General features: G+C 35.9%; 1 protein-coding gene across 2 annotated transcripts in view; it reads right to left on the reverse strand.

Annotated features, from left to right (window-relative positions):
* The window catches only part of LOC103264185 (cytoskeleton-associated protein 2), a 25,830-nt gene continuing 619 nt past the window's right edge, over positions 1–25,211 (reverse strand). Inside the window, exons 2-9 of one of the 2 annotated variants that reach the window (XM_008061829.2) lie at positions 24,565–24,649; positions 20,924–20,999; positions 19,956–20,812; positions 19,293–19,497; positions 16,817–16,987; positions 5,795–5,864; positions 2,092–2,344; positions 1–1,670 (exon numbers count right to left, since the gene is read on the reverse strand). In XM_008061829.2, the coding sequence (XP_008060020.2) occupies positions 1,415–1,670; positions 2,092–2,344; positions 5,795–5,864; positions 16,817–16,987; positions 19,293–19,497; positions 19,956–20,812; positions 20,924–20,999; positions 24,565–24,620 (1,944 nt within the window). In that variant the 5' untranslated portion in view covers positions 24,621–24,649 and the 3' untranslated portion in view covers positions 1–1,414. Of the gene's footprint in view, positions 1,671–2,091; positions 2,345–5,794; positions 5,865–16,816; positions 16,988–19,292; positions 19,498–19,955; positions 20,813–20,923; positions 21,003–24,564; positions 24,650–25,211 lie in introns of both variants that reach the window. The other variant, XM_021714325.1, reaches the window with a different exon arrangement.

The raw sequence follows: 25,211 nt of genomic DNA on the forward strand, positions 1-25,211 counted from the left end.
TCAAATTTCAGCACAATGTATTTCAAAAGCAAAGTTCAAATTCATTCACTGTGGTAAACTGCATTGCATAAAATACTTGTTGAAATAAATGCCACTGGAACAACATTATATATTTTTATTGTATACAGATTAGGTACACAGTTAAAAAGGAATACAAATCCTACTCTCTAGAACATTAGATAACATATAGAACAAAGATATATGAATGAATATGTGATCTTTAATATTCATATTACATACAAAGTTTTTAAACTAACCTTTTATAATAAAAACTTCACTTATTTGAAACTGTATGGTTAATAAAGGATTGATGCCATTTAAGTGTTAGTTTGTAACTTTATTAAACATTTTATCAGTGGTACTTATGTGTGAGGAGAAGAAAATTTTACAGTATATAACTATCATGTTTCAGGAGATATGATTCAACAGTAAAACTTTTATATTATGAAGAAGAAAGCAAGTGTAAGCACTGGTTATTTTGGAAATGCTCTCCAAACTAGAATGACTTCTATTAAGTATTATTCTTTTCCTAATGCCAAATTATTTATAAATTGTAAAAATAGAAGTTATGAAAGCTAAAATTTTAACATTTTAGATAGTCAAGTTACAAAAAGGAGTTCAGATTTAAGTTTGAATAACCATTAAATTTGGTACCTCTTCTTTCCTATATTAAGTACCTTCTCTTACTATCCTTCGGCCTTAGTCACAATCAAAAGAAAGGCTGAGAGACCATAGATGCAGACTCATGGTCACTGACGAAAAGTGACAAGTGAAGGACCGCAGGCAATCCAAGGGACGCAACAGAGCACAACAGTGTTGCTAACTGGAATTTGGTGAAAAAGCAAGCTAAACCTCTCATACCTTAATAGCTGAAGGGAGTCCCTCTATACACCACAATTTTTGACTTTCATACTAATCAAAGAAAGGCAAAAAAAAAAATTGTCAGTATTCTGTTTTAAAGCAGGAAGGTATTATAATAACATTTTAAAACATGTCAATGCAAAAAATATAAATTATACCCTGAATACTTCGTTTCCTTTTTTCTTCTAAGACATCTTGTTATGGCACAGAATACCTTAGTTTGTACCAATGCATCAATACTGCACTTATATTCCGCAAAGTGAACAAGTTAATATGATGACATGTTTATATTCAAGGAACACAATAAAATCGCTAACAAAATGTATCTATCTCAAAGAAAAACTCAATCTGCTGAGACTGACAAGGGAGGAAAGCTATTTCTGAGGCACAGAAGGGCAGCTGCTGCTGTAACATGAGTGTTAGTGGAGTCCCCTCCCATGAACACTTAGGATGCCTACGTACTTGGCCAACTTGAGACCTGGGGGCAAGCCAAATCCGCACAAAACAAAGTCAAACACTCGAGGAGTAATAAAAACCACATTCCTATCAAGCATTATTTCTCTTCTGTTGCTTCAGCTTCGGAGAACATTGGGCACAGTGCTGCATTAGGGCAACAAACAAAAGCATCAGTGTCACATCCTAACTCTGCTAACTGTTCCAGTGAAGATACACAAGGATAATGGTCTTTCAACATATCTGGCAATTTAGAAGTTTTCTCTTGAAGACGACGAGACCGTCTCACTGGTGTTAAAAACTTCAACTCTTTAAATGAAGAATTTGCTTCATCAAATTGCACCTTCTTTTTTACACTGAAAAAAACAAAAAATTATCCAGAGTTCAAAAACATGTTAACAACATTTTAACTTTGCACTTTCATGCTATTCGTCATACAAACTTGTATGTTACAAGCATGTGATTGACTGTCTTTTAGAAAGGGAGAGGTATTGCATGCTCCTTGGAGTGAGAAACTTTTGTTTGTTTGTTGTTACAGTTTTACATAGCAGATAATTGAGTATTTGCAGAACTGGTTAATTCCTCAACTCCAAATACTATTGTTACTAATAACACCAGGGGATTAAAGTAAAATCATATAAAACTTTTGCTCGAAAACTTTTCTATGTTAGCAAATGGTAGTTATAATCTGAAGCCATCACAAAGATTTAAAAATACCATATTTATTATCCCTAGGCATGAGAACAAATCACAGCACTTAATATTTTAAAAGTTTACCTTTGCAAATTTGGCGTAGTAGATACATAATATTTAATTAAGCAGCCTGCTCCAGCTTCTGTACTGGGGGTTTTAACATCATCGGTTGGACCTTTTGTTTTGCCATCCTGCGCTTTTTTACCATCTTGAAATAGCACATCTCTATATTTACTCTCCATTTCCAGTTTTCCTGGCTCTAGATTAACACCTGTACCACCGATATTGACTTCTTCGACTTGTTCTTTGGTTGCACAAAACTCTTTAATATTGTCTCCTATAGAAAATACATTTGTAGATTAAATTTTGGGCCAAATTTTAAGAACAAAAACAGAAGACATTAGTTGATCAAATTTTCAAAATAAAAGAGCAAAACTGCCACCTCCTAACCATTACTTTTCCTAAGCAAATAATACTGCCAACTACTTAATATAACAATAAAATTCCTGTCCCTTAAGAAGTTTACATTCCATGGAAGAGACACTTGAAAATGATTACTTATAAGATGAAATAAATACTATAAATGAAATAGGAACTAAAGGTTATTAAAACGTACAAAAAGGACAAACTAACTCTGCTTATTGGTGCAGGGAGATGGATAGGGAAGGCTTCCCAAGTGAGTTAGGCTGGGTCTTGAAAAAATGAGTACTTGGTAAGACCAAAGACCATCTTGGTATAAGCAAGAAAGGAAATTATCTATTTAGATAATATTAAAGAGCCAGTATGTTTATAATACAGGGTAAGGAGCACAGTGAGAGTGAAAGGAGGTGATAAGCTCAGATAGGCAGCAAGCACTGTACTGTAATAAGCTTCACGCAAGGAGTTTGGTAAAAAAAAATCACTGGACAGAGAAATTCAGTTAGATTTGGTCAATGTGAGAGATTGTCTAGAATGGCAGGGAATGAAAAGTAATGATCTGTAATGGTTAGAAGACAAAGTCGTTGTAACAGCCTAAGCAAGTTATTAAGAGTTGGCTAGGAAGCAAGAGGCCAATCTGAAAAATATTTCTGAGTCAGAACTTATGAACAAATGAATACGTGTCTGTGTCTGAATGAGTGTGCCTATGTATTGGCGGCATCTCTTCTGAAATTTCTTGCTTAGGAGTCACTGATGCCAGAGGAAGCCTTTCTCTTTTCTTCCTTGGTGGAGAAAGGGAAGATGGGTATGGAGAAGCAGTGAGGGAAGACAAAGATTTCAAAATAACACGTTAGATGTGAAATACTTATGAGACATTCTGTTAAGTCTATTGAGCTGAAAGGACCTCTGGATTTAATTATTAGGGAATTTTTACTAAGAGATGTTTCTGTTACATGATAACTGACTATGGTTTTTTTAGTGAGTGGAAGTTGAAAAAGGGAGAGAAAGATATGAATATAATTCAACAAATATTTAAGTTCCTAATATGTGCCATGCATTGCATTAGCACTAGGGATATAAAGGTCAGACAAGGGCAGGTCCTTGTCCATGAGTTGATAGTGTAAAAGAGAGGACAAATAACCAATCAAAGGCATCAAGTATTGCACAGGAAAATAATCAGGGAGCACAAAACAGATGCATCTAACCTAGGATGTGTGTGGGGGGGAAGTATATTAGGGTAGTTAACAGGGAAGGCTACTCCAAGGTAGCGACATGTGAACTGAAGTCTGAAGGATTACTAGGATTTGGGTTAAGAAAAAGCAAAGACTGGCTTGAAGAGACCTAGAGGGAAAAGATAGTATAACTCCCTCTAGGAAATGAAAAAAAGAAAAGAAAAAAATTTAGGGATGTTGGGGAGAGTGACAAGAGAAGAGGCAGAGTCAGGTATCTAAGCAGGTAAGTAGCAGAGCATTCTGGCTGCAGTGCTAAACATGGATTGGAAAGAAGCAAGAGCAGAGAGGCAGGAAGCAAAGTGTGGAGACTACTGTTGTGGTGCAGGTGAGACCGTAAGTCATCTCGACTAGAGCGATGAGAATGAGGGTACAGAGAAGTGAATGGACTTTAAGATTCTGACTTGGACAACTAGATAGTGCCACTCATTGAGACAGGGAACCAAAAGAGTATCAGGTTAGGGAAGAATGATATGTTAAGGTTTGGATATTTGAGGTAACCGAGAGACACCCAAATGGTGTTTGTCTTTATTATTATTTGTCTTAGATATCCCACTTTTTTTTACCTTCTCCTAATGACTTTAACCACTTGTTTTCCTCCTGTTTACAAGTAACTGATTTGTAAAACTGATTTTATATTTAAAACTTATAATTACACATTTCAGAAAGCCATGGATAGCTTTTTTTCCACTCCTATTTAAAGACTAATATTCTACCTGCTAAAAAACAGTAACTAGCATTATTCCATTAAGGAAAAATAAGACAGAAGAGTAACTTAATCAGATTAAATACTGGTTTTCTCTCTCCACAAATCTCTAGAACCAGTGAGAATTACAAAAAGAATTCTGGGTTTTTTTGAATTTTAATTTCCACTTTGCTGTTTTTTTGTGAATAAGAGACAGGACTGGGTTATTCTTAAACTTTCTCCTCCTTTTCTTTGTGGCATACTAGTCTTTCCTGGGTTTCCTCCTCTCTTCCTGACCATTCCTTCTCTAGGTCCTTCAATAAGTTCTACAACTAAGATGCTATTATACTAATAGTTCCCCAGTGCATATTAATAGTCACCATAAATTGAAATAATCCCTGTTGAACTAAGCATACTGCAAACAGAAGCAGGATTTTCTCCAGCCCAACCATTAGTATAGTCATTAGTATATCCATTAGCAAATTAGCTCCAGTGAACAGATTTTTTTTTTTTTGGTATTACATGTAACCACAAACTTATATAACACACTTAACTTAGAATTTCAGTATCTTTGATTTTATTTAAAGTTTAGCCCTTGACTCAGATCTCTACATTTCAAATTAATTTCGTATACTAAAAATAAGGATGCTATCATTACTATGGAAAGCAATTTGGCAGCATATATCAGGAGCCTTAAAAAGTTCAAGCTGTTTGGTTCTTGCTAAAATTATTCAAAAAGATGATAAAATCTGGAAAAAATTATATAATATGCACTCAAATATTTGCTGACTTGGTGATATATGTTATAGAAAAAACTGAATAATTTTTCTGAACACAAGTACAAATTAACATTAACGGCTAAAGTTTAATGAATTTGTTATGCCACAGACTGACAGTTGTTCAATAAACATTATTTTATTCAATGGTCCCAAAAATCCCCACTTTACAGATAAGGAAAGGGTTAATTTTTTGCCTAAGGTCAGAGTAATTTAGATAACAACCTTTATCTAAATCTAGAAAATGTTTACATGTTTTATATCACTACCTGTGAATCTCTTTTTTCATCTCCACCTACCATCCTTAGAAAAAATAATTATTGAATTAGTTTTTCTAGAGCATAAATAGATCACAGAATATAACAGGCAAAAGGTCTCTAGGGATTATCTAATCAAATTGCCTCATTTCCAGGACAGGAAATTAAGACCTGGACAGGTAAAGTAATTTTCAAACACTGACAAATTTGGCCTATGAACCAGATCTTCTAATTAAAAATTCTTTATACTACATAAAGCTACTTTATCTCTGAGGCAGCTCAACAAAAGTATGAGGAAAGAAACAACCTACATACTTTAAAAGTTAAAAAAGATAAAAGAATAAAATGAATTCAGCAAAGAAACATAATAAAATTGCAATTCACTTACTTGAAGGAAACAAAAAAAAAAAACCTGAAACTTACCCAAATTGACTTTTTCTTGATTCTTCATTGTTAGAATATCTACAATTGTGTGCCGCATCTCTTCAATAGGCTTAATTTTTGTAAGGAAGAAAGCAGATCCTTGTAAGTTTTATATTCCCAGACATTAACTAGGTTGTTCAAGTTAAAAATATTAAAACTAAGCCGGGCTTGGTGGCTCAGCCTGTAATCCCGCGCCTTTGGGAGGCTGAGGTGAGAGGATTGCCTGAGCCCACGGGTTCGAGACCCGCCTGGGCAGCGAGACCTCATCTCTACAATAAATCAAAAAATCAGCCGGGCGTGGTAGCACATGCCTGTAATTCCGGCTACTTGGAAGGCTGAGGCGGAAGGATCGCCAGAGCCCAGCAGGTCGAGGCTGCGGTGGCCGGGAGCGGCCACTGCCCTCCATTCTGGGCGACAGAGTGAGACTCCAACTCAAAAAAACAAAACAAAACAAACAAAAATATTAAAACTAGTGATTAGAATTTCATACTGTATTCTAAAATAAAGCATTCTTAAACCATGCTTCTCAAAATACTTACAACTAAGATTAAAAAATGATTGTCTTTTCCAATTTGCACATTAAAAATGAACTTAAAGTGTAGAATTTCATCAGTTTAAAATTTCCTTACATAATTTTTGTTAAGCCTTTGGAAACTATTGCTGCTTACCTGATATGAACAAAATTAATAACTAGATGGTAAATTAATTATTAATATGTATTAAAGAGCTGATTATATTTAGTTTATACCTCCTTTTCTCTTAAATTTAAGTCCATAGTTATATTTGTTTCATATGCTAGCAAAGGCATTTCTGAGGAGCTTAAGGTTGATCAGTCTAACATATTTAATTCATTTAAACATTTACTAAGTGTCCATTATTTGCCAGATATCATAAGCACTTACAATATTCCAACACATTCAAGATTAGGGAAACTCTGGTTCATCATCTTAGTTCTAGAAACTGGTTCTGAATTACTCAGCTGTTCTGCTTTCAATTTTCTTAACTAATGATTTTTGAGATGGGTTCTTGCTATGCTGCCCAGGCTGGACTTGAACTCATAGGCTCGGACGATCCTGGTGCCTCAGCCTCCTGAGTAGCTGGGACTACAGGTGCACATCACTGTATCCTATCGTCTTGGCTAATTTTGACTCTTGTTTTCCAGATTCTGCTCTGGTATCACATTTTTCCTACGTGAATCTGGGCTCTAATCAATTCTAGTCACACTGCCATAAGCTGCCTTAAGTAATGTCCTTCTGGTACAATACAGTAGGGACCAAACACTCCCTTCCAGGTGGCATTCTGCCAGATCTAATTACCCTTCTAAAGAGTTTTACACATAATAGCCACTGAGAGACCATCTGCTGAATGTTCAGTTTTTTTTATTCAGGTGAAAAGTCAAATAATATTTGTTGTCTTTGCTGAGACTAAAGTGAATAGATTTTTCTTTTAAAAAGAGAAATTTTTAAAAATTGACTTTGTAAACAATCTCCAAGAATGTGTTTCTGAGTTTTCTGAGTAACTTGATCAAAAGGAAATACATTTTAGAAACATCCATAAAAACAAAAAAGCTAACCAAACAAAAAACTGTCGAGAAATTATTTATTCTATACCCAAACCTTTGTATGAGGGGAGGACTAAAAAACCACAGAATTATCTTTTGGAGGGCAAGCCCCTTGTAGTACACTTCTCCCACTACAAAGTGTTCTAGGAACCCATCTGTTTTTATCTAGAAGTTTTAAGAAGGCTGCATCACGATTTGTGGAAGAAATATCCTGATTTGTGGAAGAAATATTCCATGTTGTGGAAAATTGGTGACTGCTTCTTCCACCATGACAACACACCTGCCCATACCACACAGAGTGTTAGGTAGTTTTTGACTAGAAACATCACAACCCCTCTGTCCCACCCTCTCTGTTCACCTGACCTCACCCTGAGCAACTTTTTTTGTTTCCTTGGATGAAAAAAGTCCTCAGAGGAAAACGTTTTGCTGATGTGGAAGACGTGAAACAAAAAATGGCAGAAGTACCAAAGGGCATCAAAATGACAAGTTCAAAAACTGTTTTCAGCAGTGGAAAAAATATCTCAATAAGGTGTGTTCCATTAAACTTAAGTACTTTGAAGTTGACTTAAGTTTCAACATGTAAGAATATACAATTTTTTATAAATAAATTCTGGGGTTTTTTTTTGAGTCCCCCCTCATATATCAACAGATTAGCAGAGGTGAGAGGTATGATATCAAACCACGATGGCAGTAATAATGTTAGAGAAACTAGTTTAGTGTCATTTTCTATTTGTAGGCAGGGCCGATTTGTATAGTATATAAATATGTGTATTCAGGTATACTCCTACAGAGAAAGAGTTCTTTCATAAAACCATCAGTGCTTGATAACATTTAAATAGTGAATTTAATTCCATTTGTTTTATATTCAATAAGCAAATTCTAATATTAATATTTCAGCCTCCGAGTAAATTTCCCAACCAGGTAATAGAACTCATTCATTTAAACTAAATGTAAATTTACATTTAATTAAACTTACATTTAATAAAAATGTACATTTCAACTTATATCCACTTTCAAAAATCAGATTTAGAGGGCTGAGAAACAGCTTTTATAATGCAATCCTTGTGACCTTTAAACATTTATTACTACTATACATACAACCACAATTTTCTCGTTACATTGTGATACGTTTCAAAATCATTCTGAATTGTCTACACCGAATAACAAAGATCAGGCTGGGCCTCCAAGAGGCAACCAGAGCAGCAGCAGCCAAAGCCTGCCCCCAAGATGAAGTTCAAGCTCATCCAGATGCAGACCTGAGGCAGGTTATTTTAGTACAGATTAGACATAGATATGTTCTTGTAGGAAGTTTTAAAATAGGGGAAGCATTCAGATATCCTTTCTTATCAGCAGACCATGCCTGACCACCCTGTGGGCGGAAATGTGGACCCTACAACCCAACCATTCAGTTCATAGTTAGCATTACAATGGCTGTAAAAGGCAAACCTGCTTTCAGGAAAGTCCACTCCCTCAGCTCATCAAAAGGAAAGCCCATCAAAGGTGGAAAAATGGTAACCAGCTCACATTTTAGCTCATGGTTAGCATAATAATCGCTGTAAAAGCCTATCAAGGAAAAGCCCACCCCTTAGCTCATCAAAGGTGGAAAGATGGTAATGGAAACTTGGGACCAGACACCTGCAGTCCACCCCTTGGCATAATAATCATTTGTGTAGGTCTATCAAGCTTCTTGTCAAAAGCAAAAGCACATTCTTTCTCTTAAGATGCTGGGCATGCCCACACCCTCTGGTAAACTCTATCTTAAAACTATATGGCCTGCTCTGAAATTCTTTTTTTGTGGTTGGCCAAAGAACTTGTAGAGTGCCACCCCACACCCCCAACAGCAACATCTTATGAACCCAAGCACAGGGTGTGAGAAGCTCAGCAATAGCCATAACCCCATGGATTTGAGTATGGACAGTCTCTCTCTCCCTCCCTCAGTCTGCTGCTACTTCCACTTTCACTCCTTGTCCTTCTCAGGGTCACCTATGGAATCTTCTCCCCTGCCTTCGTGTTTCTGATCCCTCCAGTTAGGCGACTGGTCCTCCCTGACTGGAGGCAGGTGGAGGTGGGAAGGGGTCTGACCCCTGAACTGTGCAGAATTGAGACTCCTCAAGCGATTCTTCCTGATGGAAGGCACAGAGAAGATGAAGGAAATAAAACTTCATTCCAAGGAGTGACTGGAAGCACCCTCTTTTCTTTCTCTCATGTCTCACTCTCACTATTTTACTAGGAAGGGGGAGAAAAGTATTTCTACTTGGGATGGGGATGGAAGGGTTTTTTTCTGGAGTTTGAGCAGTCAAATTGCTCTTATTTTCAAATGCTGGCAGCCAGGTTTTTAGAAGTGAGTTTCTCTCTAAGACTTGAGCCTCAGCCAAGAGAGATTGCAATGATCAGTCCTTGTAATACTGTTGGAAAGTCTCTTAGATAGGACCATATATATTTTCAAGCCATTCCTCTAGTTAAGGGATCCTGTTAACTTACAGGAAAAGGCCACCATGCCATTCTAATTCACTTTTTCAACTAGGCATCCAGGCATTCTGAAAACTAAATAGTGCAGAAAGCTATTTTAAAAGTGCAAACTTAAACCATGCTTCTTACAATTTTACCATATGCTGAAGGGATACAAAGCTTATGCCTGGCACTAAAAGCAAATTGCTCCTATGGGAAATGAAAAGTTCCTATTTAAAAAACAAAACAAAACATTGTTGCTAGATAACACCACTGTTTATTATATGAGGTTCACTGAAAGGTTTTTGGAATAGGAAGTCTGGTCACTTTACTGCATCTAGCTAACATCTTCTGCAGGACAGATGAAGCCTTAGATGCTGAGTGCTCTCTGTGTGGTACCATAAGGCATGGGGATAGATTACTCTCGCCTGATTGTCCAAATCTCATGACTCCTCTTTCAAAAGTCTTGTGCCAATCTCTGGCACCCCTTACACTGCAATTCAGTCATCTATAGAGAATCCTAGCAATCCTGCCTGTTCACAGTTGAAAATGGGTAAGCACAGACCATTTCCCATCTAAATGGTTTGTTAAAAAGCTTATGCATCAGACCATTTACAATGGCACTGCTGAAAAGCCTCCGATTCAACTTCATTCATGTTTAGGTTACAGCCTCAAGCCATAAGGCACTCAATGGAAGTCCTACATAGGCAGGCACAAGGGGGACTGAGGACATTCAGCTCAGGAGGCCATCAGGGACCCAGGGACACCTTCACATAACTGTTTACGGTCTTTTTTTTTGGCTTCAGAATCTTCCCTTGAACACAAATGATAAAATGAGTAAGTCTATACCCTCAGACTCTCCACTGGGTCAAAATTCAAATTAGACAGTTCAAAATCTTAAAAAGTTAATGCTTTATGGTAATATAATTTGGATTCAGTACAAATTAGCAGATAATGAGGTTTGGAGTAAGAACTCTTGGTTTTAATAGCATATTGCAAGTAGTTATTTTCTAGACAAAAACAGAAACGGTCAGAAGTTCCTTATATGCAGGCATCTATGGCTTTATATAACCACTTTACAAACAAAACTATATCCAATGGGCATTAGATATTCAGATTAAGAGGGAAATCATGCCGGGCCCAGATGAAAATCCTGCTTTCTTCCAGGGAAGGTTAATTGAGAATATAAAGAAATATATCAACTTAGCCCTGATATACCAGAAGGACAAACCTTTCTAGGAACTTATTTTATCAGCCAGTCAGCTCCAGGCATTCAGTGAAAAGTTCCAGAAGCTAGATGTAGGTCCACAAATGCCAAGCTTCCAATTAAAGACTTTTAAGGTTTCTAAAATCTGAAATAGTGAGGAAAAAAAAGACAACAGCATGGGTGGCAGCGAGACCAAAGACAGGGAAACCTATTGGCAGTCACCATTAGTCGCAAAATTCTAGCCACCAAACAAAAATCCAGTAAGAACAAACCTTCTAAGGGGGATGACTTCTGTTGCTATAAATGCGGTCAATGGGGACACTTGAAAAGTAATTGCCCTTAGTATCCAAAACCTTCAGGACCATGTCCACTGTATGGACATGAGGGCCACTGAAAGAACGAGCACACCTTCTTTAAGAGGGAAAGGGGAACACCTAGCTCAAAAATGGTAGCTACTGACTGAGGAGGCCTGAGGTCCTTTACAATGGTCAGCACCAGCTTTACCATCATCCCAGCAACCTCCTGGTGAATAGTAAGCCTCAGAAACCTAAATTGATTTCTAAATTAACTCAAGTGCCAGTCATTTGGCCCTGATCACCTATGCTGGCCCTCCTTCTTCTGACAGTTGCTCCCCAGTGGCAACTGATGTCATACCAAGAATTAAATGACTCACTTATCCTTTAAATGGACTCCCACAGACAACCTTAAATCAACCTTGCTGGCATGTCTTGTTGATTCCTTGTCAGTCACCTTATAATATGCTCAAACCCAGATCCCACCAAGGGTCTACTGCAGCCCCCAAACTTTGTCTTCCTTATACAGTTCAGCTAGTTCTAACTAAATGTAAAAACATTAAATAATCTTTTAAAAGTGGGGGAAAAAATAGTCTTGTCTTAATTGAAGATTACTTAAGGATTAATTCTAATTGTGTGTGAGGTTTGTGCAAAAAAATGAATGAAATTCTAAAAATGATTGAATTTGTTAAAGGGTATTAGTTACCTTTAAGAATTAACCATTAATATCAAAATCATATTGATATGAGGATAGAATGCCATTATGCCAAAATAACAAGTGTTTTCTGAAAATACTAATCTGCTCTTTAGTAAAAATCCTAAGGTGTTTATAAAAAACTTACTTTGTGGTCAGATTTGTTTACAAGATTTTTATTAAAATTAACTTCAACATTACTAATACACTTATGTAAGAATAAAATTTGCTATTCTCTTTGAAACAAAATTTTTGTATGATTTTAAGAGATAACGAAAGATTTTATTTACTTTAAAAGTAAACTACAAAAAAAAGTTTGTGTGGGGGGGACAGGAAGCTGGGTATGGGTTTGGGCATATTAAAAGGTGACTGACAAGGAATCACCAAGACATGCTACAAAACTTGTTGATTAAAGGTTGTCTACGGGAGCCCATTTAAAAGATAAGAGAGACATTTAATTCTTGGCGTGACATCAATTGCCACTGGGGAGCAAGTGTCAGAAGAAGGAGGGCCAGCATGGGTGGTCAGATTCAGTTGGTCCCCTGCTATGTGTCTTTTTACTCTTTAAAATCATTCTACAAAAAAGATACCTGCACACATATGTTTGTTGCAGCTCTATTCACAATAGCAAAAACATGGAACCAACCATGTTGCCCATCAAAGCTGAACTGAATTTTTAAAATGTAGTACATATATACAGTGGAGTATTATGCAGCCATAAAGGACAAACATATGGACTTTGCAGCAACCTGGATGAATTTAGAGCTGATCATACTCAGTGATCTATCACAGAAACAAAGAACAGAGTACCATATGCTCTCACTCAAAAGCGGACCATAAACAATTATAATACTATAAGAAAGGGACTGGCAGTAGTAGGAAACTGTCAGGGGAGGAGGGTTGGAATTGGCAGTTAAGGGAAACTGCTAGGGGAGGGAGGGGCATACCTCATCACCAAGGATACCTGCATAATCAACTTTTGTATACCTAACTTTGAAATGTACCCTACATCTTTATAATAAAATTTTTTAAATCCCCTATTGAAGATTAAGGTTCTTGCTTTTCAAAATCTTTGAGTTATCATTTTGGCAAAAAGAAAGATTATTTTACAATGAACTGTAATCCTGTTATGATATCATGCTTCTAAAATCTTTAACACTTGGAAATGGTTCCAACATAAAAATTTCAAGTTCTCAATTCAGTCCTTCTGATCTTTAAATTTTTTTTTTTTAGTATTATGTCTTCCTGAAATCCAAGTAGACACTTAACTCATTTGGTATGCTAAAGTCACACAGGAAGCATTGTCAAACATGAAAGTGTTTAACTTTCCTAAGGTTATATTTATGTGTCTTTGGCATGTGTTCCAAAATTATATAACATTCCTTCCTATAATTCTGATATGTCCAACCATGTGTTATCAATAGTAATGATTATTCTGTTGAAACTGTCTATATGGAATCAGTTCATGGAGTAAAAGCTGCAGGTATAATTAGAAATTAAGTTCACTTACAATTACCTTTGTGTCAGACCCCAGGGGAGGAGGGGAAGGCCAATCAACATAGGACTAATTGAGGAGACAAGAAGTCATCTGAAAGTCAAAAAGTGTCTTCAATCTCCAGGGACCCCATGTCTCCTACATCAACTTATGTGCCCATGAGGATTACTGATCCAACATAGGACAGAACAAGAGTTAATTGTAAAGTTGAATTAATAGAAACCAAATAATTTTATAGCTGTTTTATTTGAAGTATTGTTAAATTTTTTTTGTTATATTTTTCAGAGTCAAAAGAAAAACCTTTTCTCTTGGAGTTATTTGCAGAGTTTTTTACAAATGAGTAAAAAAAAAAAAAAATCAAAACTCAAGACCAGATAACTGCAGCTAACCCTTTAGAATACTTATTGTGTAGGTATATCAAGCTTCGGTCAAAAGTAAAAGTGTGCTCTTTCTCTGTGAGGCATAGTCCCAATGCTTCCCCAACTCCCAATAAACTCTTAAAACTATATTGGCCCACTTTGAAATTCTTTCTGCAGGGGGGCCAAAGAACCCAGAGTGTCACAATGCACCCAACCCCACCCATGACTACGAGGACTTATGACTACAAGGACTTCAAGAAATAGGTGGCATGTCTATGCTTCTGGAGCCAGCGCAAGGACGAGGTGCTGTTGGAACTATACTCATTGGGTTGCAGCACCCTTTAAGACTTCATTTCCATGGGGCATTTTGTAATTATATACAAATGTTGCTTTTGGCCCAGACCTTAGTGGGTCAAGTGTTGGTGATCCTTGTCTTTGTACAAGCATTGAAGAGTCTTATAATCTATTTCATCAATATTACAGATCCTGCTGGAAGCATTTTTCATACAAAGATAAAACCATCCCTATTGATTTGATTTTCAGTACTTTCTTTGGTTTCTAATTTGGGCTGAGATTTATGACAGCTGATGACAAGATCAAGTTCTGGTTGGAGCTGAATTTAATTGTAGACATGTTTACCATTCCACAAGCCTTTGTTTCTTATTATTTGAAGAGTCACTGGCTGGGTTTGGGATTCCTAAGAGCACTGTGGCTGCTAGAATTCCCTCAAATCTTGCTAATTCCATGAGCCTTCAAGACCAGTAACTCAGTGAAGTTTTCCAAACTGTTATCAATAGCTCTCAGTACCTGATTTAAAGCTGCAGGATTCATTCACCTGTTGAAAAATTCTGATGATTCCTGACTCAAAGGTAGAAATTCACACACTATATCATATTTTGAGTCCATTTATGGTCATAGCAACAACATCCACCATTGTCTTTGGAGATGTTGGAGCAAAGACATCCTTAGGACAGACCTTCACCCTGAGGAGTTTAATATGATTGTGAACAATATCCCTAAGATGATGGAACTGTTTGCTAAGAGGAAATACACCAGTTCCTATGAAGTGGTCAAAGGGAAGTCCCTTGTAGTCTGTGGAAACATCACTGTGGACAGTGTAACTGCTTTCTTGAGGAATTTTCTCTGCCACAAGTCAGGGAAAATCAACACTGAGACTGTTTTCCTGGGAGAGGTCCATCCTTCTTTGGAATTGAAAACCACATTTAAACGCTACTTAGCTTATACAACTTTTGTTTCTGGATCATCAACGAAGTGAAAGGATCTCAGGTGAGTTGTGGTAGGATACGCAGAAGCATGGCAGTTATAGCCAACTCTTGGTGTAGTGATTTGCATGCTGAAGTGTCCTCCAATGTTGAGGGTGCTCTCTATCAAGAACTATTACCCTAAGCCTAAAGTCATCAGATTCTTCAGTCCCATTACAAGGTTTATCTGCCAAAGATTCCCAGCTGGAATTAGAACTGGAGACAACATCATCTGCTTTGCTGAATTAAAGCTTGGATTTATCACCCAAGGCTGTCTGGCTAGTGCACCATCTCTATTTGCTGATCTCCTAAATGGCCCTGGCAAAAACATTTCCTGAGTGGCATGAAGAACAAAATTCTTACTCAACATCTCTCTGATGACTTAGTTGGAATGTGTTTTCCTGAAGTTGCCTAGCTGTGCTTTGTGAAGATGCACCTGATGCTGACAGCCATCGAACTGAAGTCCCTGTTTAACGATGGTTACAGTGGTCTGATACTGAATCTACCTGCACAAGTTGGGAAGCTAAGAACACACAGGGTTCTCTATTGCCGAAACTCTAAAGGAAGTCAGAAGAGCCTTTTTAAATTGTTCTGCCATGGTGATGTATGTTCCTGAGCTAACTGCAAAATGTGACTGCAGAGACATGAGCCCGCGGCAAATCCCAGTGTCATCGGCAGACAATAAAAAGCTGTAGGAAGGAATATTCCTCTGATGCAGTAATACAGAATTATTTTCCAGCAACCTTGCCTGGTGTCTCAACCTTTGCCACCAGCTCTTTAGTACATTAAAATCTCCATTAACCAAAATGCAAGATCAGAGGGCCAATCCAAAAGTTCTGTCATTCCAAACTTTAATGAAAATAACTGCAATATGTTAGCAACAGGAAGATCTTTAATGACTGAAAATTGTGATTATCTAAGGATAAACAGTATATTATCAATAGAACGTTAACCATTATGTTCAAGTATTACATAATATAATGAATACTCTAGATTTTTTTTGTAATAATTGGAGATCAGATATTTAAAGCACTTTGCTGGTACAGCCATCATGGAAGACAGTATACAGTTTCCTCAAAAAATTAAAAATAGAACCACTGTATGATCTGGCAATTCCACTTCAGAGTATTTAGCGAAAGGAAATGAAATCAATATGGTGAGGACATTTCTGCACTCCTGTGTTTATCGCAGTACTATTCACAATAGCTAAGATATGGAAACAAGTGTGGAAAGGTGAGTGGATAAAGAAAGTGTGATACTCACACACACACATACACACAATGGAATATTATTCACTCTTCAAAGAAAATCTTGCCATTTGCAACAACATAGGTGACCCTGAAGGACATTATGCTAAGTAAGCCAGACAAAGAAGAGAAATTCCATATGATCTCGGTTATACACGGAACCTAAAAGAATCAAAGACACATAGTGGAATGGTGGTTGTCAGAGAGTAGGGGTGGGGGAACTAGAGAAACTGGTCAAAGGGTACAAAAAACAGAGCACTTTGCATGATTCCTGGCTGCTAGTAAGTACTCATTAAATGTTTCTTATCATTGCCAATTACCAATTCTTGTATCCAGGGAGTATATAAAACTGGGCAAAATATGTAATAAATGCAGAGACTTTCAAAGACGTGGATTTTGAAATAAATCATTTACTTGAAAAAAAAGTTTAAAAAGATCAGTAAATTTTAATCTTACCTGAGCCCCTGCCAAAATGGCCTTCTCATAGATCGCAATAATATTTTCAATAGGACTTGTGATTGGTTCAATACGTGCAAGACATATCCAATATTTAACAAGTTTTGTAGCATCTGGAATATTTTTAATCAAGTCGTTCAGTGTGGCCAGTATTTCTTCTTTTGGGCATCCCTAAAACAGTAAAAAATAATGTGTGTGATTTTTTTTAGCTTACAAATATGAACAATTAATAACTATAATCAAAATCAGTGACAAAGATTAAAAAGTTGATAGAAAACTATTCATAAAAACATTCCCTATTTTCATCCCCTTTTCTCCAACCTTCCTTTAAATGTCTAAAAAAAAGTTTATCTGCCTCGAACACATGGCAGCAAAAACTAAAACATTAGTTGGAATACTTATCAGTAAAAATGACTAACACTTTACTTGGTCTTGATGTTTATCTTCTCCGTTTGTTAATACTTTCTACCAAATATTTATAAGAATAGTTGTAGGGATTTTTTTCCTCTTAAGTCTTTGTCAGGTTTATTAAGGCTATTAAGGTTAAAATGAATCTAATGGTTTATATAAGAGTTATATATAGTTAAATAGTAAGGCAGAAAATTCCATGGTATCAAAAGAAAAAAAAAATCAACAGAAATAAGAATAAAATTAGAGTTTTCCTGATAGTAACTTTCACTGGTCCTCAGAATCAGATGCTCATGAAGAGTAGAGTAAGGTGTGAATACCTTTCATTCAGTCTTGCTATGGATTTTAGACACTAGTGGGTGACCAAAACAAGATTTCAGGGTAGTCAGGAAACGAAGAAAATATTCTGGAGATGATTATACGCCATAGGATTTTGGACCAAATAGCAAAATTCTACAATAAATTTAAGACATGATAAAAATGAGATTTGTTTGAGACTATTTTAGGTAACTTGAATTTAATCTGTGATAATAATGACTCACACAGCAATAATAACTTGTGTTGCTAGTTTTTTGATAAAATGTGTAATATGTGGAAAAAATGATTTGTAAATATACTGAACAACTGTAAGAAACAAAGTATTAGATGTGAAATACCATCCCAGCATATGCTATATTAAGATCATAGAGGAGTACAGTATTAATAACTCAGGTTAAAAAAAAAAAAATCTAATTATCCCTTTGACTCAAGTTGAGCATCACTAATTTGAAAATCTAAAATCCCAGCCAGGATGCAGTGGTTCACGCCTGTAATCCAGCACTTTGGAAGGCTGAGCGGGGAGGACTCCTGAGGCCAGTTCAAAGCTGCATTAAGCTATATATTCTGGCCTGGGTGAAAGAGCAAGACCCTGGCTCAAAATAAACATAAAAAAAATAATAAATTAAAAAAAGAAAATTCAAAATCTAATTTTGGAATGCTCCAAAACCAAAACTTTTTGAGTGACATCATGACAATAAAGATGACCCTCATTAACACTGCAGAAAAAGTGCCTATATATGACAAAGCAAAAATAGGCGATGGGCTTATTGAGGGACTAGAGTAGCATATATTCATCACAAAATGGGAAATAATGTCAGTTTACAAAATTGAAGAGATTCCTAGAGACAAAAACTGTTGTTAATGAGCCAGATAATTCTGGAGGAAACATTTTAAAAAGCCATTCAACAAAATGCCTCCTCATCCACTTCCTAGTGCCTCTACTGCTTCTTCTCACCTAAAAATGCAGTACAAATATGTTAGCCTTTAAATAAAAATACACACTGAAAGCCTGCTGTTGTTGTCTAATAAGTGATGCAGGCAGGCGTTCTAGTGCTACTTTACTGCTTAGTTACCCTGAACACATTGTTTTTCACTGTATTAATGGCATGTCTTTTTTTTTTTTTTTTTTACTGTTAAGTATTTATGTGTGAATAAGTATTAAGAAAATGATTGCTTATTGGTAACATATAAATTCAGATTCAGGAATGATGGTGATGCTAAACAACTAGATTGTCCACATAGCTGGCTGACTCAGAGACATCTTTGCTTTCTAATGTTTCAAGGTATTCAATCTTTGATTCAAATGCACAAAATTATTAAAAATATTATATAAAATTACTTTTAGATTATGTATATAAACTATATATAAAACATAAATGAATTTCATTTTTAGACTTGGGTCTCATCCCCAAGATATTTCATTATATATATGCAAATATTTCAAAGTTCAAAAAATTCCCAAATCACTTCTGGTCTCAAGCATTTTAGATAAAGGATATTCAATCTGTATATTTATATGAACTTAATGCAAAATGCAGTAAATTAAAAGTTAACAATCTCAAAATTAATGAAGCAGTATATCTCAAAATTCAGTAATTGTGAAAACAATCTCATAACTAATGTTAAATAGACATAATATCACTGACGTCACTTGGCCAAAAAGACTGACAACACAATTTAATATGATAATGTTTATGAAGGTAATTTGGAAACTATAAAATGCTATACAATTATAAAATAAAGACTCTACCTCGTTGATCAGCTTCAGGCATTCAGAAATTGTGTTGTGTACTTTTTCCGTAAATAATCTTTGTTCATCTTCTTCTGCCATGGTAGTCCAAAAGGATCCAACTGGTTTTTCATTTTGTACTTCAGGCTCACGCTGTGTAACTATCGGATCAGGAGGTCTTTTCAACACTCTTCCTTTGCCAGTTTTCCACTCAATCAGACGAGTTCTACAATTAGAAGCAGTATATAAACATTACTTTCATATTGTTGATAAAACTCTGTCAAATAGAAGAAAAATTACAAAATATTTCAGATCTTTAAGTAGTTCTACCCTAGTGGCATATACATAGTTCACAAGTCTGAAGAAAAACAAGTATTAAACATATCAAGGTCAATTATATGCTCAAAGACCCCATGAATACATTTTTAAATGGAGAGATTATAAAATATTTCCTAATTTATTAAGCATTTAACATAGATTATAAAAAGCACCCTAATAAAACACACTCAGATGCAAAAACTTTTCGGTCACATTGTTCCACAATATAAATGTGCCTGCATTATGACAGAAAGGAAATGACAGAAGAAAATTCTAATATATTCAAGGGTATTACAAGTCAAATACACAAACAGTAATCTATTGAAAATTAAGGGAAAAAAAATGAAGGAAACAACAACTACTTACTTTCTCTCTTCTGCAGTTTCTTTGGGCCAAGTTGGTCTACTATCAACAGTTGCTTTTACCATAGTATGTCTTTGCTGGTCAATGGGTTTGGACTTTTCTATCAGTCTGGTATTAGAAGATGAAGAAGGCCTGGCTACAATTTCAGATGCTATGCTTTTTGATAGTGCTTTATTTCTTTTTAAGTCCTGAGAAGAACTGGCTTTGACGCTAGATAAAACTGGTTTTGACTGTAAAAATTCTTTTTCACAAAACCCTTTCTGGAACGTAATATTGGCAGAGGTTCTACTGATGCCTTGTTTCACGGACTTCCGGGTATTATTCTGACTTCTAATAGGAGGTCGCACAAGTTGTGTGTTCTGAGATGTAGTGTTCACAAATTTAGTAGTAGCTGTCATATTTGAGGCTCTGTCACTTTTCATTCTTTTATCGCTGGTATCTGCAGGCAGAAGCTTGGTGGCTTTAGGAATAGTAGCTGAAAGTTTCTTTGTTGCTGCAGAACTCTCATCTTTGCCTTGTAGTGGTTTTCTAAACGAATTAATCTTAGACTGAACAATTTGGCCACGGTAAGATCCAAGTACAGGTTTCTTGGGCACAATAGCATCTTGCTTTGGTTTTTCTGCAGTCATCTGTGTCTTTGTACTATTTTTTTTAAGGTGAAATGCCTTGCTTAATGTCATATGTTGACTTTGAGGATCATCTTCAGTTGGCAGAGTTTGATTATTATCCTTAGATTTATATGTATCAATTCCTACAGCTGAATTGGTTAGTTCATTAGAAGGTTTTAAAGGAATACAGTTTTTTTCCAGCATTGTATTATTTTTGATTCCTGCAGGTCTATGGACATTTTCTTTATCAGCCTAAAAGAGTTATTTAAGACAAATCAGTGCTTCAGAACTAATTTCTTTCAGAATTTAGGAGAGGGAAAGGGGAAAAGAGGGCAGCTTATGAGTGCTATGTTCGTATCTTACCATTTTTGTTTTAAGTTTTAGAACTTCTGTCCCTTCTTGAACCTGGTCCTCAGGTGTCTCCACTCTTTGGCCTTTACTACTTAAAAAATTAAAATAATAAAATGGTCAATAAATTAATCCTGTACCAAGGAGGTTTCCTTTTTTAAGAGGAAAAATAGTGGGATAGTAACAATTAACTGATTTCATAATTTTACATTTTAAATTGAAGCAAGGTTTGAGTTGCAATCTGTCCTAAGAAAAATTTTTAATAATTTTATAGCATAAACAAATTTAAAGATATTTGCTTTCTTTTTTTGAATTGGAGTCTCACTCTGTCGCCCAGACTGGAGTGCAGTGGCATGCCCCTGGCCACTGCAGCCTCGACCTGCTGGGCTCCAGCGATCCTTCTGTCTTAGCCTTCTAAGTATCTGGAACTACAGGCATGTGCTACCACGCCTGGCTAATTTTTGATTTATTGTAAAGACGAGGTCTCACCATGTTGCCTGGGTAGGTCTCGGACATGCAGGCTCAGGCAATCTACTCACCTCGGCCTCTCAAAGTGCTGGGATTACAGGCTGAGCCACTAAGCTCAGCCTAAAAATATTTTCATAAAAGCCTTAACACTTTATCGCCATAGAATGTATAAATCTTATTACAAACATTCTTCTCTACTTGTTCAAGACTTTTAGTAAGAAATACCTTCTAGGGTTAGTTTTTAAGTACTTAGTTGCATATGTATTATGCTGAAAAATTTTTTTAAAAAGAGCCCTCTCCAAAGAAATCCAAAATTCACCACATGCTATTCACAGCTTAATTTATATTAAGATATATTAAAAATATGAACCTTGGTTTCTCGGTTTTATTGTATATAGGCTATTTATTCAAAGCAAACACTTCCTCAATAATTTAACCTAGACTCATTTTTACAGCTATAATCTGTCAAATACAAGCCATGTATTAGCATCACTCTTAGCAGATGATTATGACAATTTTGCATAGTACAAACAATGGAAAAAATACTGTCAATTAGATATGCCACTGATTCTAAGGCAGACCCCAAGTTCAGAGATGTTCAAATATTTTTAAAATGTGCACTTTACAATTGACAAAATTTGGTATCTTTATAGTAAATAATGTTGGTTACATTGTCTTTCACATCTGATTGTTCAGTCAGTTTAGAGAAAGGGCAGAACTTTGACACCATTTATACTACACATTTTGATCATGGTGAAAGAGGATCAAAATGTGCCACTGAACAGGATATATTGGTATCTAGCTGACAATCCCCCCCCCGCCAAAAAAAAAAAAACAAAAAAACAGAATGACAAGGAGAACTCATCTTATTTGCCTGTCCAATGTAGAGACTTATATGAAAATATATAATCCTATTCTGTCTTATTATAAAACTGTCCATAGAAGGGTTCATCTGAACAAATTAGTTTTAGGATACCCATACGTAGAGATTGTAAAATACAACTGTCTGTTTCTGGAAAGCTGTAACTCAGACTGGATGCCTTATTTAATAATTTGTTGCTCAAGTAATAATATTTAAATTGACATTTGTTTTCTGAAAAGAGTAAATGTAGTACTTAAGTCATAAGAGTTTCAGGATATTCTTTTCTTCCCATTATGTTTAAGAGTATTACAAACCCCTGACCCTGTTAGATTCCTGAGTTAAATAAGCAGGTGAGAGTCACTGTCCTACTTGAATAAATACTATCCAAGATTACTAGTAATCTCATTCCATCCTAAGCTTTAAAATAAATACCATCTATACACTGACAATTCTAAAGTGTATGTCTGCAGTCCTGACCTCTTCCCTGAACTTCAGACGTACAACTATTTGACATCTCTGCTTGGAGGTTTGCTTGGCACCTCAAAGTTAACACAGTCAAAACAGAACTCCTGATTCCCCAACTCTTCCTTCAGTCTTGCCATCTCAATATATGGTATTACCATCCTCTCAGTTATTCAAACCAAAAACCTAGGATCACCTTTTCGTCTTAAAAAAAAATAAGAGATTTAATTGACAGATAAAATGTGTATTCTAAGCTAAGGCAATTTATTAAAGTTAAAAATTATTTTTAAAACTTTATTTGGAAAAAATGCTAAACTTATACAAAATTGCAAAAATATAAATAGGTCTAAGACTGTTTACCCTTTATCCAGACCTGCCTATTGATAACATTTTATCCCATATGCATTAATATTTCTGCTCTCTGAATATGTATGGGGTATATACAATTTTTACTTGAGCCACTTGAAGGTAAATTATATACATTGTGGCCCTTTATCCCTCAATGTTTCCTAAAAAGTGGAACATTCTCTTACATAACCATAGTATAGTTATCAAATTCATAAACTGATTTGATGTCCTTTACTGTTTCCTTCTTCCAGTACACGCTACAGTACAGGGTCATGTATTATATTTAGTTGTCATGTCTCTTAGCCTTCTTTACTCTGGAACATTCAGGATCATCTTTATTCTTTCTTTTACATCCCGTACCTAATCCATCACCAAGTCCTCTCAGCTCTATCTTCTAAAAATTAACAGAATCTGACCGCTCTCTCCCATAAGGAAGGGTATCAAATATTCATAAAGGCAAAATATATCAATAAAGTACCTAACATAGAGAAGTGCAGATGAAAGCTAGGCTTTTTTTTTTTTAAATCATGAGGATGGCAGTGATGTTGGAAGAAAATTAAGGAAACTAGGAGAGCAATATATTCCAAGAACCAATTCTTTGTATGGAATGCCAGAGAGATCATTAAAAGATACTACCACTTATGCTATATACCAGGCATAATACAATACATTCAATATCTCCTTTAATCCTCAAGAAACTTGTGTTATTATTCTACTTTAATATTATAAGCAAACAGACTCAAAGAGGTCAAATAACTTGCCTTAGGTTACACAGCTGTAGTTGCAGACTTAACAGATTCCAGTCAGGTCCTTATTCTTAAAGGCAAAGAGCCTGGAAGGATGTTATTAGTGATTATCTCTAGAGTGTAAGAGAGGACCTTTTTACTTTCTGCTTCATCTACTTTCATGGGTTTTTGTTTCTGCTACAACTATGTACTACTATTACAAAAGATATTTCTATGGAGGATTAAGACTACAACAGATAATCTCAAATCTCCAAGAATTTGGGAGGGCCACCACCCTGCAGAACTCCCCCATACAGTAAATAAAAAGCCTTCCTAAATTACAAAAAGACTGACATTTGTATGATGTAAAGCATAAGTCAATCATCTATATACACACTTTGCTTTAAAATTATTTTTTCTTAGATTGTGAATTTACATAGAAAATGATCTAATGCTGTATCATCCAAAAAGGTAGCCACTAGATATATGTGCCTACTGAGTACTTGAAAAGTGGACAGTCCAAATTGAGATGTGCTGAAATTGTAAAACATACACCAGATTTTGAAGACATTATACCAAAAAAATGCAAATAATATCTCAGTACTTTTACTATTAAAATTTGAAATAATAATACTCTGAATACATTAGTTTAAATAAAATGTTATTAAATTTCATTTCATCTTTTAAAAAAATATTCTAAATGTGGTTACTAGAAAATTTAAAATTACAGATGTGGCTCACATTTTTACTGGACAGTTGACATAATTCTACAGAAATAAACTTGACCTCACCTGGATACTATCTGATTTTCCTTTTTGTATGCAAAAAATGTTTTGCTTCTTAACATATGTTCCTTGAGTTTTTTTCTTCTTTGCTCTAATAACAAAAGGAAATTGCTACAAGTCAACATTAGTTAAACATCCAGTAAGCATCAAATAAATATGACTGACTAAATGAAGACTTTACTTCGAAAACTGTTCCACTTGAGGTCACATCTGCTACATAACAAAATTTCCCAATGCAATATTGCCTTTGAGAAATAAGTCTACTAACGAGATTGTTACCATAAAAGATTCCCACAACCACTGTGCACAAGAAAATCCGGAGAACATCATTTTCAACAGATGGTTACCGAAAGGCAAGCTTGGACTAACAATACTATTATTTTTGAAGACCTCCCCCTCCCTTCCATCTAACCCTAGATTTCCATAAAGTCGAAGGTGAAGGTGTAAACTTGGAGACTACCAGATCAGCTAACCCCATCCCTGCGGGAACTCGCTCGCGATCCACAAGGTGGGAGGGCCCGGCGCAGGCGCAGTAGGTCCGGACGCCCGCGCAGTCCCCGCCCTCCGCGGACACAGGGCCCCGGCCCCCTCGTCGGGTCCGAACCCGGGCCCAGCCGCTCCCCCCCGTCCCCTTCCCCACCTCCCCAGCTAAA

Source organism: Carlito syrichta, unplaced genomic scaffold, assembly GCF_000164805.1.
Source record: "Carlito syrichta isolate Samal-C Ts95f unplaced genomic scaffold, Tarsius_syrichta-2.0.1 Scaffold305624, whole genome shotgun sequence".
NCBI lineage: Eukaryota > Metazoa > Chordata > Mammalia > Primates > Tarsiidae > Carlito > Carlito syrichta.